This window comes from Talpa occidentalis, unplaced genomic scaffold, assembly GCF_014898055.3.
Source record: "Talpa occidentalis isolate TD23 unplaced genomic scaffold, MPIMG_talOcc4v2.1 talOcc4.16, whole genome shotgun sequence".
Taxonomy (NCBI): Eukaryota; Metazoa; Chordata; class Mammalia; order Eulipotyphla; family Talpidae; genus Talpa; species Talpa occidentalis.
Window position 1 is genome coordinate 68,371,864 of NW_023601653.1, and position 17,535 is coordinate 68,389,398.

Consider the following 17,535-nt stretch of genomic DNA (forward strand, 5'->3'; position numbering starts at 1 on the left):
GTAGAAGAGCACCAGACAAGAGGGATAGAAAATTGGGGTGTGGGGGTGGTGATGGCATTTGAAATCAGGGCAGGGGGCAGAGGGTAGCGGTGTCGGGAAGGAGGGTGCTTGGGGTTCGTGGTAAAGAAGTCATGAGACATCTGGAAACTTACAAGATAGACACAAGGAAGGTGAGGCAGGATTGTCCTTACAGTTTTGTCAACTCAGGGAGGCAAAGATTTGGTTTAAATTGCATGTCAATGAAAATGAAATCCTTGTTATATTTTATCATTTTCGACCAAACGTTAAGGGAAAGTGACTTGTTGAGTCTCTCTGTGGTAGAGAAACAGGTGGCCACAGTTGGGTTTTTTTTTTTCTCTTTTTTTTTTTTTTAAAAACCAGTCAACCAGAGTCACAAGTAGTAGTCAGACGACAACTTCTGGGCAGAACCCAAGATGGAAAAAGCAAATGTTGTTTATATAAATAGATGCACAGAACCCATAGCTTCCTGTTGACAAATCAAACTCACTTCACCTCAAACCCTCAATTTTTTAAATAGCTGATAGTGTTTTTTTTTTTTTCGATTTGTTCAATCACTGTCAGTAAGACAGAGACCTAGGGGTCCTGCAGTCCTTTTCTCTGTCTCTGGCATTTTTCTTTCCTCTTGTCTTCCTTTCTTCTGTTTTTACCAAGCCATGCATCTGTGATGTATAGCTTTATGGAGTATATAATTAAATTTATCTAACAGTCCATAAGAACTGAGTTCAAGGTGATCAGTTTGTTTGGAATTCACCTCCTCTAAACCCTACACAAAAAGTAATAGATGAGCAGTGAGTGAGCATAAGGAAATAAATTCACATTACTCACTTAGAGACTGATGGCCATTGAGGTATCAATTATATACTGTTTCTTAATATGTCGTTCTGTTCCAAATGGTCCAACACAAGGCGTTACATGAAAGAAAATGACAATTGCACACACACAAAAAGTGTTTTGTTTGCATAAAATTACATCCATAGTCATTTTTGAAAAGGGGTGAGCTTGGGGGAGGGAAATAAAATTATATAATACAAGTAAGCTTCTGGAACTGTGTAATATTATCAAAAAACAAGAATGACTTCAATAATGTTCTTTATAACCAAGAATGACAGTTTTACTGGAGCTGAAACTAATTTATTTGAAGGTAACTTAACTATTTCGTGTTGCCATTATCTCAGAAACAGATAAAAACATGAGGCAGTATAGTAATTAAAGTACAAAAATCCATGAATTCAGAGGTACACTTCATAAGAATTGTGATATGTTCTCATATAGGGAAGGAATAATTCCTCTCCTGCAATGTATTATTGACTATAGTATATTGTCTATATGCAGGGTATCTAGATCACAAATCAACATAGAAGTGCATTCATTTATTTTAAAGATTTATTTATGCATACAAGAACTGGGGCACAGGCCAGAGGTGTGGGGTGGGGGAGGGAGGTGGTGAGAGGATTCACCAGAGACAGAGTGGGGAACAGAACAGGCAGACTGACTGAAATACACTGCTGAGGGGAGCAGTGGATGAGACAGGAGAGGTCTGCTGCACCATGTGGGTAGCTCTCTGCACAGCCAGGGATCGAACTCATGCTGCAGAGGCTGCAGATGACTTCATAGTGCTATGTTTAACCCCTTGTGCCACCAGGGAAGGCCCCAGAAGTGCATTTAATATAAAAAATAGCATTTGCTTTAGGGCCAATCCTTAGGTGACACTCACCAGTTGTATAATCCTGGGGGGATAATCTCAACTGGTGGGAAGACATGTGCCTTACAAGTGGTTCGTGTTTGCAAAGGATTTAGCCCAGTAAGACTATTACATATTTAACAAGACTATAGGATTTTCCTACAGCTTAAGCTGATTGGTTTCTCTCACTGTTGCAGAGTAGGTAGAAGCTTCTATTCTGTCCCTTATAATAGAGATATGACCCTTGCTGATTAGGCATTGAGTAGAGAAAATGTGGAAAACTGCAAATTCTAATTTACAGTTTAAGAGAGTCCTGATTTATTTTTTCTCACATCCCAAATCTTCCAAGTAGAGGCTGCAGTGAACCCTTAAATGTCCTAGTTGACGCAGATGTTGGGTTCCAGGATGGCGCTTCCTACTGGGGAAAATAATTTACCAGTTTAATTTAATTTTTTTTTTTGACAAGCAGCAATATCATGTTTGCATATTAATGAGATACAATTAAGTGATCTGCTCAATACTGAAGTCTGTGCCCTTTAAGATACACAAAACAGCAAAACATCAATTGAAAACAGGAGGGGAGAAAAAGCATGCCAGTCAACCAAATGTCAACATTTCAGCATTCTTTTAATAAGATTTTAAGAAATGTCAAAGACCTCCCTGGTGGTGCAAGGGGTTAAGTCTCAGCACTATGACGCTATCAGCAGCCACTGCAACACAAGTTCAATCCCTAGCCAGGGAGCTGATCCACATGGGGCAGCAGACCTCTCCTGTCTCACCAACTGTTCCCCTCAGCAATGTATTCCAGTCATCCAGCCTGTTTTGCTCCCCACTCTGTCTCCGGTCAATCCTCTCACCTCTACTACCAGCCTTGCACCTCTGGCCTACACCTCAGCTTTTGAGTGCATAAATAAATAAATGTCAAGATGAAATGTGCCCATGTGTCTAAGCAGGAAGCTCAGGATGCGGTACTGGTGATGCTGAAAACATACAAAAAACAAGGGCTGCTAAATGACCAAATCATGGTGACCTAGGTTGGCTTTCTTCCACTGGAACTGAAAGTGAAGCAGTGACCTCATACCCATGCGGGAAAAGGGTGACATCACACAATGTAATTGTATTCATCTGCCACCCTTGGACTGCGTTCCATGTACTCTTTGTCTATCAGAACTTCAATACACTTTTTAATTATGCTGATACTGGGGTTAAACCGAGCTCTGGACTGGCTAATCACCTCTTGAATAAGGTGATTATGCCGAAGTACTTTGCGCGTTTTCATAATTCAAACTATAGTCTCTTGGAGATACATTTTCCTGTCTTCATTTACAGCACTTCTAGTCTGCTCCATTTCTTGGGGTGTCTCTTTCTGCATTGGTGTGGCAACCTTAAATCTTGTTCTCTTAATGCTGAAGTTCATATTTAATGAAAATGAAGATTCTGTGAGTATGCCTTCCTTTTCTGAGTTATGGTCCATCATTTTCACATCAAGCAATGATTTGATTGCTCTGGTCAATTCCTTTTCATTCATCTGACTGCTGTCTTGAAGCTCTTTATAGGTGAGGGTTTCACTGTTGTTAAAAGGCAAGAAGAACGGCCATTTGGTATGTTGTAACTATGGCTACAGATGGTTTGTTCAAATAGTTCATTTTAACTTCACCTGTACAGAAAGAGTGTAACCATGTTAGCTTCCTTCCATTGAAATGCTGATTGTAAAATAATGTGAATATCTGTACACTTTTTTCCAACCCCTGGGGAATTGCCAATATAACCGAAGGAACCTGAGTAAAAGGCCAGGAGCCAGTTCGGAGAATATTTATCTGGAAACTAATTCCCAGGTTTATTACTGTGTCTTGGTTCTTGATAAAATCATTGAACTTTCTGTTGAGATCTGCACTGATACTCATATCTGTGTACATGTGATGAAGCAACCTGGCAAACTCATAGCCACAGGCTCGCTTTAATTTATTGATCATACTTCCTTCAGCATCCATAGACCTAGATAATCCATGAATTAAACGATCTGCAAGCATTCTTGTGTAGAATTTTTGGAAAAGATCCTTATCGTTGATGTATTTGAAAAAATCATAGCATCTCACCAGTTTGTCTTCCACTTCATCCTCAGTCATCCCTTTTGCTGATTTCTTAAGTAAGTTGTCACAGTACTTAGCAAGCAATTCAGGTGCTTTACAAACAGATTTAGGCTCTCTGTAATTTACAGCCATTGTAAAGGCCTTATCTAATGCAGCCATAAAGAGCGGATCACCATTCAAAGTGGTGCTGTTAAATTGGACAAACTTACCAGGCACTTTCAGTACTGACTCCACAAATTCTGCTGGTGTATTTTCCTGACTCAGATTACTGGTGACCCTAAGGACCTCATCATGGATGTAATTTTGCAGCTCCTGAGCCACATGAGGCAAGCCAGTGGACACAGTACAGAGTAAGATGTACAAATTGGCTATGTCATTTTTTTTCTCTTGTCAGATAATATTCTGACATTCTGCTTGTAAGAACTGCAAGTGGTCTATTATCATTCGTTGCTGAAACTCACACATCACTTTTCTATGTAAACTGGGTGGTAGATATTTTTGACATAGAATTTCTTCATCTTTTAATCTACTTATAACCATTTCCATATACTGTGAGCAGTTCAATTCTTGTAACAAATTGGATACTTCTTGTTTATAATACTCTCTTATGCAAGCCAGAAAAGGGGACTCAAAGATTTCTTGATAAAACTTTAAGGGCAATACCTCCTCATACTGTTCCACATGAACAAAGGAGTTAATAACTGCATGGAATATTTGCTGATTTGGGTCCTCTCCATCATGATAATTTTTGATTTCTTGAAGCGGCATGCCGAAAAGAATGTCCTGAAGTGGCTTAACCATGAATCTCTTCCAGATATACAAGGGCAACTTTCCTATTTCCATTAATGGTTCTTTTATTTTTATGTCAGTCATAGTGAAAATCAACTGTAAATTTATTCTTTTCAATAAACTGGGTGTTGAGATGCCTATACAAGTAGTTCAGAGAATTTGTGCCCCTGCTATACTCTTCCCAACACCTAGCATATGTGACAAGTACTTGTTCTCTGGACTCCAGAACTCTCTCGCACAAATCTCGAACGTGATTTTCCAAAAATGTCTTCGTTTCTTTATAAAGCATTCCCCCAGACTGTAGCGGATAAGCCACACGTAAGACATACATATCTGTGAAGTGATTGTTCCACGTTGTCTTTTCGACATATCCCAATCTAAGAATAGCTTTGATGGCTTTTTCAAGTTTCTCCCATAATTTACCAAAATTTACTGCACTTTGTTGCAAAGAGTGCAGGTTTGGTGTCGGAATCTTTCCATCCTGCAAAGAAAGAAATCAAGGTATCCAGCAAATAGATTTTCAAGGAAGATAAAGGAATCAGAGGATTCTAACAAAAATCCAAAATGTGTGTGTCATTCAATCAACATGCTTTCCTCAATGGGAGACTCCTCCAGGCCTTCAGGTTCCTATACTAGGAGTAGGGGATGACAGTCACTTCTTGGGAAGTAATTCTCTCGGTAAGTACAGATTTTTGTGTTTCAGAGCACCGACTCTGTAGCTAGGTGTCAATCCTAACTTCCTCCCTCCACCACTGTGATCAACATTTCTGTGCCTCAGTTTTCCTCCCTGTCAAAGTAGAACCCATTGTTACCAAAGCCTCAGGACTATTGTAAGAGTAAAAGAATGACATGGTCAGGATAGACCTAGTTCCCAGGCCTTGGGGAAGTGTGGGTGATTAACCTTGAACAGCTTTTGAATATCTGTGTCCACACAGTGCTAGGGAAACAAAATTGAGCAAAGCATGTTCTCTTCCCTCCAAGAGATTAGAGCTGCTTTTTAATTTCTGCTTGGAATAACACCTTTTGCCATTTACATTGACATACATTTTCTTTTCAGGAAACGAGGTCCTCTAGACCAGTATATCAAAGTTAGGTTCCAAACTGAAAACCACTTGCTTTGGAATTAATATGCACTTGTTAAAAAGGTGGAGTCTTGGGTTGCTCTCTAAACTTACTGAATGAAAATCAGTAGGGACTAAACACTGGAATCTGCACTTTATACACTAATTCACAAAGTGAGACACCTACACATAGCTACTCACTCCCATTAGATCTCTCGTCAGAATCTTGCAGCCACAGAAGCAGAAAACCTGTTGGTGACCACAATTTGTATTTTTTATAATGTTATCTAAATATCAGCGATTGCAAGATAATGCTTCATAAAAAAAATGAATACCTTCATTCATTCATTCATTTATTCATTCATTTGTTCGTTCATTCATAAGAATGAATATAGAATGGCCTTCATATTTACTTGATCTCATTCTCTCTAACAATCTTGCAGGAATTTGCTTTAGCCCTAGGCCTCAATAGCTATGTCTGAAAATCATAATGGTCCCCAGTGCTTGAACTTGAGATGATGTAGGCAACATGCTTAGCACAGAACTGGGTATAAAGTAAGTGCCCAGTGAATGTTAGCTATTACTACTATTGTTTATCTGTATTTTACACATGGGGAAATACACTCAAAAGGCACTTTGCTAGGAAATAGTGGTGATAGATTTTAAGTGTTTGGGTGCTGGATTATAAAACCCAACTTTTCTGATTACTCTATATACTATATTTCATAGTTGTAAGATTGATAAAGCTTCTTTAGTTCCTTTTCCCCCTCAAAGAATTTTCTTTAGCCTTTTGCTAAGCCCATGACTTTTGATGAATACTTGTTTAATGTTCTTTCAACCTCAGTGACTCCTAGGCAGCTGCTCAGCAGAAGGTGAATGAGTAATTCCTGTATGTTCAGAAGTTGTCCCTCAACTTCTTCACACCCCAGCGATAATTCAATAATATGGCTGGCCGTAAGCTGAGAAAAACAAAAATCGGGAAATGCAGAAGTGGAAGCACTCCAAAAACCACTTTTACCCACACAGACCCCTTTTTGGACTCTTTCAAAAACAACAAGGTATCAGGTTGAACAATCTACCTGGTGTCCAAAAATAGCAGTCAGGGGAGTCCCTCTGGGAGCTTCTTGGTGCTAGACACAGGAATGGAGACCCTGGAGAAGCCCCAGGGGGGTGCCCCAGGGCTCACACACTGGCCAGAATGAAACCTCACCTTGTGGGTCTCATGATGAGGAGCCACAGAGGTGAAGTCCAGGTGTCTGAGGCTCACCTCAGTCACCAGAGTCACTTTCCCAGTTGCGCTGTTTTCGTTAAAAATAAATTAACCAGTTTGGGCTGTGGTTTTTCAAGAGAAGTTTGGTAAGGGGAGAAGGTTGTTAGTAAGGAAAATGGCCTTTAAAAATAACTGAATGAAACTCCACAAAATTGTCTTTTTCTAATCTCATGAACTAACTCCAAGTCACTAGGAATGAAAAATGCTGTGGTAATGATAAGAGAGGTAATTTCCTTCCTTCAAAAGAAGGAGGCTGAAAAAGGAATCTAGCTTTCTGAGAAATAAAGATTTTCTTATGCTGGACAACCCGTGTCACTTGAATTCCTTATTTTCTAAACAGTCATTGTGCAAGGTATTTAACTGTCAATTTTGTTAGAAAGCTTTTCTAAAGAAGCTTATGTGAAACATGAATAGTATCTCAATTTCGTCTCCCACTGTTGTTCTGTTATGAGCCATCATTCAGCCAGACAATGCAGCTGGTTTTTGCTAAAGCCTGCAGGACAGACCCAGTGCCCTGCCTTTGCTATGTGGTTCGTGCCACCTAGAGAGTGGACTATGTCTAGCATATTCCACTATTGCCAGAGGCTAAGCAGATTCTCAGGAATGACTAAAGAATGAAGTCTTCCTCACAGTCATGCAAATTGTTGCTGAAAGGGCCAGATCTAAGATCTCATATCACTGTCTTCTCCAGGATTTGTTTATTAAAATTTTTCCCATTCTTGGGGCCTTCCTGGTGGCACAGCGATTAAAGTCTCAGCACTATCAAGCTATTGCCAGCCATTGCAGCATGAGTTCGATCCCCAGCCAAGGAAGCTAACCCACATGGTGCAGCAGACCTCTCCTGTATCACCTGCTGCTCCCCTCAGCAATGTTTCAGTAGATCTGCCTGTTCTGCTCCCCACTCTGTCTCTGGTGAATCCTCTCACCCCTCACCTCTGGCTTACACCCCTGCTCTTACATGCATAAATAAATAAAAGTAATTCATCAAGATCTCACTCAAGTACCATGTGTATCATGAAGTTTCGGTTCTGCTGCTTCTCTTCTTCCTTTGAACTACCATCAGTGAACAGGACAATAATACTGGGAATGATGTTTCTGGGGTTGTATGAAAGGGCAGACCACTGTTTTGGGTCCATGAGCAGGGATCCATAAAAAATTACAGAATCTGGGCCTCCCCTGGTGGCTCAGGTGGTTGAGCACAGCGCCGTGAAGCTGTCCCTGGCCTCTGCACCGCCGGTTCGATCCTGGCTGGCCGGCGAGGGTCCCACATGGTGCGGCAGAACTCTCCTGTCTCGCCCACTACTCCCCTCCGCAGTGTATTTCGTCAGTCTGCCTGTTCTGTTCCCCACTCTGTCTATGATGAATCCTTTCACCCTCCCACGCATCTAACCTATACCCTGGTTCTTGTATAAATAAATCTTAAAAAAAAAAAAAAAAGAATTACAGAATCTTTGCTTCTCATTCCCCCCCCCCAATTAAACTGTCCTATAAAAAAAAAAAAAAGGAGTAAAGGGCCTCCCTTCTGGCTCAGCGGATTGAACTCTGCACTGTGAAGCTGTCTGCAGCCTCTACAGCGTGGGTTCAATTCCCGGCTGGCCAGGGAGAAACCCACTAGGCATGGCAGACCTCTCCTGCCTCACCCACTGCTCCCCTCAGCAGTGTCTTCGGTCTGTCTGCCTGTTCTGCTCCCCACTCTAGCAAATTCTCTCACCCTTCCATGCCTCTGACCTGTACCCCAGTTCTTTTATAAATAAATCTTAAAAATATATAGAAAAAAACAGATAATCTCTAAAAAAAAAAAAGAAAGAGTAAAATAGGGCCTCCCTGGTGGCGTAAGAGGGCAAGACACAACCTATGAAGCTATACTCAGCCACCACAGCACAAGTTCGATCCCCAGCCAGAGAGTTACCCACATGGTGCAGCAGACCTCTCCTGACTCGCCCACTGCTCCCTTCAGTCAATCTGCCTGTTCTGCTCCCCATTCTGTCTTGGGTGAATCCTCGCACCTCCACACCTCTAGCCTGTACCCCAGTTCTTGTATGCATAAACAAATAAATCTAAGAAAAATAAAAAATAAAAAGGAGTAAAATAAGAAATATGGGTCATCTGAGGATATTATCCAAAATAACTTGTGTTAGTCTGAAACTTCCCTGGAATGTGTTTTGTCTTTAACAGTACATGATGCTATGTTAGCAGCCATGCTGATGGCGCCTTCTCTGCACTTATTCATGTACCAAGGGAAATTAAAGGCATTACAATCTTCTGTTCCGTGAAGACTTTTTTAAATGATGGAAGGATAAGTTTATGGGGAAAAGTGCTAAGGAAAATTAATTTGCACATTATAGTCTACTCTAATTTAGATAGAAATGCTGTTTTCCTCTAGTCTTTGGAAAAAATTAATGTCCTAAGACACCAAGACGTGTTTATCCTGTGGTTTTTACTTACTGCCTGATGCATTGTCCACCTTACATTTAGGGTTAATTCCAGACAGACACAATCCATTTTGAGAAGCAGAAGGCTAGAGGATCATTAAGGTTCCTTCAACATTGAGATACTGTGAATCTATTTTTTTTTAAGGCTTAAGCAAAACATTTCCCAATGAACTATGTGTGTCATTGTTCCCCTTAAGCTCAGCCTAAGGCCTGGAACGTGTTTTAATGCAAAGTTACTTCAATCAAACCTGTTCTACCCACTCAACTCCCCAAAAGCCCAGTGTTGTAACAAAGTTAGAACAAAGAAAAAGTCACATCAGCAGTGGTGGGATATAGTTAAAAGGTCAGATACAGTGACTAAGAAAACCTTGAACTACAAGGGAATATTTGAGTAAAGACATAAACAAGGGATCAAATCGTGACAATATACAAGGTGAGATTGAGTGTCCTTTGCATAAGCAGGAACAGGAGAGAGAAAGAGAGAGTCAGATGGGATAGGTAGGAGCAGGTAGTAGGTGTTGTGAGGATCCTAGTAAGGAAGTTGGTTATTCCCGAGAAAATGAGCCATGGGGAGCTGACAGAAGTGACAGGATCTAAAATGCTTGTAAAAGGATGACTCTGGAAACCAGAAGCTGGGGGGCTAAATGCAATCATGCACGTTGTTCAGACCTGGAGATGATGAAAGTCAGTTCCTGGATTTGTTCCGAAACTACTTTCAGAATCTGCTAAGGGATTGGGTATGGGATTCAGAAGCACCAGGGGTCAAGCAATGTTGCCAGGTTGGCCTGAGACCTGGAAAGCAGGACACTGTCATTGGGATCTGGAAGATGGTGAGACAAGCAGTTTGTGTGAGGGAGAAAACAGGTAATCAGGGCCTCCCCGGTGGCGCAGCGGTTGAGCGCTGGGTTGCGAAGCTGCCCGCAGCCTCTGTGGCGCCGGTTCGATCCCCGGCTGCTCCCCGGCCACCGGAGGAGGATCCCACATGGTGCGCAGACCTCTCCTGCCGCCCGCTGCTCCCCTCAGCAGTGTACTTTGGTCCTTCTGCCTGCTCTGCTCCCCACTCTAGCTCTGGTGAATTCTCTCACCCTCCCGCGCTTCTGACTGTACCCAGTGCATGTATAAACAAAACAAACAAACAAATAAAATAAATAAATAAAACATGCCTCTATAAAAAAAAAATAAAAAATAAAAAAAAAAAAAAAGAAAACAGGTAATCAGTTTTAGCACATTCACAGCCAACTAGTGATCCTGAACAGAGCAGATGCTGGACACACGTGCCCAGATTTCAAGGGGAAGTTCCAAGCTAGATCTATTAACTTGGAAGCCATCATTGTACAGATAATACTTAGAGCCTTGAGGCAGGAGTAGAGAGCAGAAAATGTAACCTTTGCTCATCACTGTATCCCTAGTACCTGGAACTTTCTATCACACATAGGCATGATGTTGTATGAAATGAATAAATAGAATGTGTATGCGCTGAGGTAAAAGGGAAAAGGCAAAACCTTCAGTAGATTAAATAATGAGAACAGAAATTAAAAGCCTCTTATTTGAAAATTCCAAGTTCAATGAAGTCATCAGATGCTGCTTCTTCCTGATGAAATAGTCATTTTTTAATTGGGCATTTAAAAAATTTTTTAAAGATTTATTTATTTATACAAGAGCTGGGGTACAGGCCAAAGTCGTGGGAGGGTGAGAGGATTCACCAGAGACAGAGCAGGGAGCAGAACAGGAAGACTGACCAAAAGCACTGCCGAAGGGATCAGCGGGTGAGACAGGAGAGGACTGCTGCGCCATGTTGGCGTCTCTCTGGCCCGCTGCGAATCGAACCCACGCTGCAGAGTCTGCAGACAGTTTCATAGCGCTGCACTCAACCCGTTGAGCCACCGGGGAGGCCCAGGCATTTAAATTTTTAAATAGGCATTTTTAATTGGGGTATGATTGCTTCTGACTCTTTTTTATTTTTTTAAAGATTTATTTATTTATGCATACAAAAACTGGGGTACAGGCCAGAGGTGCCGGACGTGAGAGGATTCACCAGAGACAGTGTGGGGAGCAAAACAGGCAGACTGAATGAAATACATTGCTGAGAGGTGCAGTGGGTGAGACAGGAGAGGTTTGCTGCACCATGTGGATAGCTCCCTGGCCAGCGGGGAATCAAACTTGTGCCGCAGAGACTGCGGATATCTTCACAGTGCTGTGCTTAACTCCTTGCACCACCAGGGAGGCCCGGTTGCTTCTGACTTTGATTAAATACCGTGTTCTGTGGAAAAGATGGCTTATGCAAAAAAGAAAAAAATTGCTCTAGTGCAACCACCTAGTCTTCTAGCAATTCTTGTAATGCAATCAGAAAGAACAAAAGTCAGTGCCTTGGGATGCAAAATTTCTTATGTCCCATGTTCTAATTTTCTGTCAGTCACAACGCAGGCTCTGTGAGCGCTTATATGAGATTCAGAGACGTGTGATTAAACAGGGAATAGATACTTTCAGCTCATGGAACATATGGTGTGATTTTTTTTTTCATATGGTGTGATTTAAATGAACATTGCTATGATGCTTTTAAAATTAAAGATATTATTGGAAGCAATTTAAGAAGTCTCTACTACTACTTTCTGGTTTTACCTGTGGAGCATGGATGTTTTTTAAAGAGAAGCAACCCTGAATGAACCTACCCCAAGAAGCACAGGGAGGCTCAATCATGAAACCCATGTGACTTTGCTTATGACAACCCCGCCCCCATCTTCACTGGACCCAAACAGGAGGAAGGCCTTTGGGGTACCTGGTGGTGGTGATGTGGTGGGGGGAGGAGCCCAAAAGAATCAGCTCAAATTTGAATGTGTGGGTCATTGTCAGGGAGGCAGCAGTGCTGGAGACAAGCTTTCCTTAGCCTGAGAACCACAACAGACACCCTGGATTCCACTATGGACAGGTAAAGGGGCAGTTCTCCTCAGGGGCGGTGGGACTGGCTTCCTTCTCAGGGCTAAGCTAAGTATTGAGTTTGGGAGCTAGCCCTCTCTCATCACTGACTCAAGATCTGCTTGGTCAATGTGCACTTTTTTCTGGATCTGTCACATTTCTGATGAAATTAGGTCTCCACCTAATTTCTTCATCTCTGTCTTTTCCATATTTGAAAGAACCTGTATTATACACCTTACATTAGTTTGTCCTAAGATTTGTTTTGCAGTTAGAAATAGTTTATGTTAGCAATATTAACACACCAAATGTTCAGAGAGTCAAATCATGAAAAATAACACTTTTACTGAAAATATTAACTGTAATAATTTTGTAAACATTCAACTATAAAACCCCTTGGAGTTTAACTTTCTTAGGGAGACTACTGAATCATTTAATTATGTAAGAAGGAAGTTATTTTTTAGTGCTTGGAGTCAACAGTAATTGCTTGCAAGTCTCTATGATTGTGTTTATTATAAGGGAGAAAAAACTCCACCAAGTAAAATTACTTAATAATATAGGCCCAATTGTTAAGCTGTTAATAGCATTGTTACTATCATATACTTAGTTTTCAATTTCTTCAGACATGGCTTGGCTCATTTCTTAAATGTATAATCTGTTAAGTGTTTACATGCAATTTATGACAATTTAATTACCAGTTTCTCATTATTACAAATGTATGTGAATCATACCTAATCCACATCTCCATTTAACTCTTTCACACAAAATTTACTACAGAGTTAAATATGTAATGGTTGCATTCATCAGGAAATATTTCCCTCACAAATTATGTTTGAGGTAAAGTAGGTTTACATCTTTGTATCTGCTCAGAGTGGGGGCAGAATATTTTCCGGAGGGCAAAGGTTACAGTCATCAGTTTACAATGAAATTTTGAAAATGAACCTGAGGCATAAGTTGTAGGTAAAGTGTCCAATGGAGATGTTTATACATGTGTATGCAAAATAATGGTAAACAGATAATTAAAATTCAGAGAAAGACAAAAAAGGAAAAAAGAAATTCAACAGATGAGAGAGATTTATAATTATCCTTAAGGAATATAAATAATAGCTGCAGAGTGCCTTAGTGAGGACACACTCAAGACACAGGATTATTTTTAATCTGCTTGCCTCTGGTTTGCATTGCTGGGTATGCAGGTAGTGTTCTGCCTCAGGGGGCACAGCTGTCCATTGCAGCTGTCAATCTTTGGACCTAAAAAAACTGCCTCTGCAGTGTCCTTCACAGCCAGAATGGTGCTGGACACAGGCTGCCTGCCGGCTACATGCAAGGGAAGTGCTGAGTCAAGTTAACAGTCCTGAGATTCTATTACATGATCATCTGGGGAAGGAGGGAAAAGTCCATGTGAACTCATCTTTGTCTTGTAATTTCTATATAGAATGTGTTTTCTTGCTCCTAGTAGCAGGTAACTCCTGGTACTGCACACAGTACATGATACAGTTTCCCCTGCTTTCTCATACAGGCAGTCAAGGAGAGTAAATTAAAATGTAAAAGGAATTTATGGTTAAGAGATAATGCTTGATTCTTTTTTTTTTTTAAGATATATTTAAATGTAAGAACCGGGGTACAGGCCAGAGTACGGGGATGAGAAGATTCCCCAGAGACAGAGTGGGGAAGAGAACAGGCAGACTGACTGAAATACACTGCGCTAAGGGGAGCAACAGGCAAAAGAGGAGAGGTCTGCTGTGCCATGTGTGTAGCTCTCTGGTTGGCTGGGGATCAAACTCGTGCTGCGGAGGATGCCGATAGCTTCATAGTGCTTAACCCGGGGTCTCCCCTGGTGGCGCAGCGGTTGACCGCTGGGCTGCGAAGCTGCCCTCAGCCTCTGCAGCGCCGGTTCGATCCCCGGCCACCGGCGAAGGTCACACATGGTGCGACAGACCTCTCCTGCTGCCTGCTGCTCCCCTCAGCAGTGTATTTCATCAGTCTGCCTGTTCTGTTCCCTGCTCTGGCTCTGGTGAATTCTCTCACCCTCCCGCGCTTCTGACTGTACCCAATGCTTGTATAAATAAATAAATCTTAAAAAAAAAAACCAAAAACATAGTGCTTAACCCTTTGCACCACCAGGAAGACCCAATGCTTGATCGTTTTAAAGGGCCCCAAAAAGAAATTTTTTCCTCCGCATTTATAATGCATGCAATTTTTATATGCTAATGAAGTAAATATTAATAATTGTCATGGCAGTAGCACTACAGTCATCACCAATTTTTATTTTCAAAATAAAAATTACTGTTTGTTGGTATCATTTCAGATTCCTGCCAAATATGCACTGTTCATTTATAAACTAATATATGACTGACCAATTTTTATATTATTTGCTATAATGTGTGTGCTGGTGGTAAATCTAGTTTCTAGGGGGGGTTTTGGTTGTTTTTTCTTTTTAAAGATTTTACTTACTTTTGTGTATTAGAACTGAGGTGTAGGCCAGAGGTGTGGGGGGAAAAGAAATGAGGATTTACCAGAGACAGAGTGGGGAGCAAAACAGGTAGATTTACTGAAATACACTACTTAGGGGAGCTCAGGCATGATAGGTGAGGTCTGCTGTGCCATGTGGGTTAGTTCCCTGTCAGGGATCAAACTCAAAACTCAGGCAGAGGCAGTGATAGTGCTTTTAGACTTAACCCCTACACCACCAGGGAAGCTCTAGTCTCTAGGTTTAAAGTGCATTCCTTTAAACTCAGTGTGTGTGAGAGAGAGAGAAAAAGCAATAAAAAGCTCTTGTCTTTGCTAATCTATTTAATAAGGTTGACATTTGGGTACTTCACTTTTAAAGCCAGAGTCTGCCTCACATATTGCACCGTTAAGATGTCAACATATATCCCCAAAAACTGATGCATGAATGCCCATAGAAGCTTTATTCACAGTAGCCTTGAAATGGAATCATCCCGAGCCTGTGAGCAGATGAATGAATAATGAAACCTGCTGTAGCCACACAATGGAACACTCCAGTAACAGCAAAAGAACCACTAACACAGGCAGCAACATGATATAATTTCAAAGTCATCATGCTAAGTGAATAAATCAGACACCAACAGGGAGACCATGTACGGTTTATATAAGAGTCCAGGAAATGAAGACTAATTTATATTAAGGACAACTTAGTGGTTGCTGGAGGAGAGAAGAATTAACTGCAAAAGTGGATAAGGAAACTCTGGGGTAAAGGCATTCAGGAAATATTCTGTATCCTCACTGAAGTTTTGGGTGTTTACATCTACCAATATTCATAGATCTGTACACTTTAAATCAGTGAAGTATGTAAATTGTACCTCCAAGTGAAAAAAAAAGTTTCAGTTCTCTTGCCTGCAAACCGTATTCAAATTCCTATCTTCTGCACTTCTGCCTGACCCCATTAGGGGGCAACATTATCTCCACAAATTGGATGACATTTCTGAAAAACTCTAGCTGACAAAATCGGAGATGCTACTCCTTTTTTTGGAATCAACCACACTGTATTTCCACAAATTCAATTCAATTTAGTACAGATGATATCCAAAACACTGTGCCATAACCAGGGAACAAAATTCAGAGCAATATCCTGGCTGAGAACATAGCAAAATGTTTAGATTAACCCCCAGTTAAAGAAGCAAAACACAAAATTAATCAAAATCATGCAAACATGTCTATAAAAAGTCCAGAAGGGAATATTTAACAGCTGTCGTTAGATACTGTGTAAAAGTTAAGTACCATTAAATATATATGTTCCAAATTTAAAATCTTACTTTATAGTATTCAAGTTAACAGTTGGGTATTGCTCTTATACTTAAAAAATTACCTTTTTCAATATTTATTTTATTTATTTCTGCATAGGTCTGTGGTGTAGGCCAGAGGTTCAGGGGAGTGAGAGGATTCACCAAAGACAGAGTGAGGAGCAGAATAGATGGATCTACTGAAATACACTGCTGAGGGGAGCAGTGGGTGAGACAGGAGAGGTCTGCTGCACCCTGTGGGTTAGCTCCCTGGCGGGGGATCAAACTTAGGTGGTAGTGGTGATTAGCACCGAGACAACCCCTAGGCCACCCAGATAGACCCCTCCAAAAAATATTACTTCTAAAGTGATACTTTTGTGTCAGAACAGTAATTGGGGAGACATTCAAGCAACCAATTGGTGACAAAGGTGAGCACTTGGATAGGATAAGCTGAGGGATAGGACACCACTGAAATGCTTTTGTTGCTGTTATTGTTCTATTATTGTCTAGAAACTGAGAGTGGTGAAAAGGTCTTACCAGAAGAATTGAAATGTGGTGAGGCTTTAAAGGATTTATAGGTTTTACCCAGAAGGAAAGATAGGCGGGCACCAGCAAGGTAACTGGGGGAAAAGAGCTGAGGAAAAGGAGTCTCCAAAAGTGGGAAAGGAAGAAAAAATTACTAGGAAATGTAGAAATGTCTAGAAATGGCGGTTGAAGACCAAATGTAAAAAGTGGTGCTAAATACCACATCCGGGAGTGGAGTTTATTCTGCGGGCAGAAAAGAATCATTGGGGGATCTCGGTGGGGAGATGACATGGTCAGCTCTGGGTTCAGTGAACTAAATCTGGTACAGTGTGCAGGACAGAGGCAAAAGGACCAGTTAAGAAGCTAAGACAACATAAAAAATTAAAAGATGAGGGCTGGGACTGAGCAGAGAACAAAAGGAATAGAACAGGTAAAACTTCAAGGATAATCAGATGACTACTTGAATGAAGAAAAAGAAAGAACCAAAGGTGATTCTGAGGGCCTCCCCGGTGGCGCAGCGGTTGAGCGCTGGGTTGCGAAGCTGCCCGTGGCCTCTGCGGCGCCGGTTCGATCCCCGGCTGCTCCCCGGCCACCAGAGGAGGGTCCCACATGGCGTGCAGACCTCTCCTGCCTCCCGCTGCTCCCCTCAGCAGTGTCCTTCGGTCCTTCTGCCTGCTCTGCTCCCGCTCTGGCTCTGGTGAATTCTCTCACCCTCCCGTGCTTCTGACTGTACCCAGTGCATGTATAAACAAAACAAACAAACAAATAAATAAATAAAACATGCCTCTATTAAAAAAAAAAAAAAAAAAAAGGTGATTCTGAGTTTTCAGCTGAGATGGGAAAGCCAAGAGACACAGGACAGCACAGGAATATTGTGATCATGTTAAGTTTGAGGTACATATTGGACATTTAGGTAGAGATTAGATGGGTGACCTGAAAACATTAATCATGGGTCTGATTACGAAGTTTGTATTTCCAATGTATCCATCCCCTAGAAGACAATTGTGGGAAGAGGC

At 41.3% G+C, this 17,535-nt stretch overlaps 2 protein-coding genes across 2 annotated transcripts in view; both read right to left on the reverse strand.

The window, feature by feature from the left end:
• The window catches only part of RIMKLB (ribosomal modification protein rimK like family member B), a 101,347-nt gene that overhangs the window by 74,398 nt on the left and 9,414 nt on the right, over positions 1–17,535 (reverse strand). The gene's annotated exons all lie outside the window — the stretch shown is intronic.
• LOC119247036 (cullin-2-like) lies at positions 2,805–8,048 on the reverse strand. Its single transcript, XM_037513261.1, is given in 4 exon segments — positions 2,805–3,281; positions 3,283–4,537; positions 4,719–5,062; positions 7,917–8,048. Coding segments are annotated over 4 exon segments (2,208 nt in total).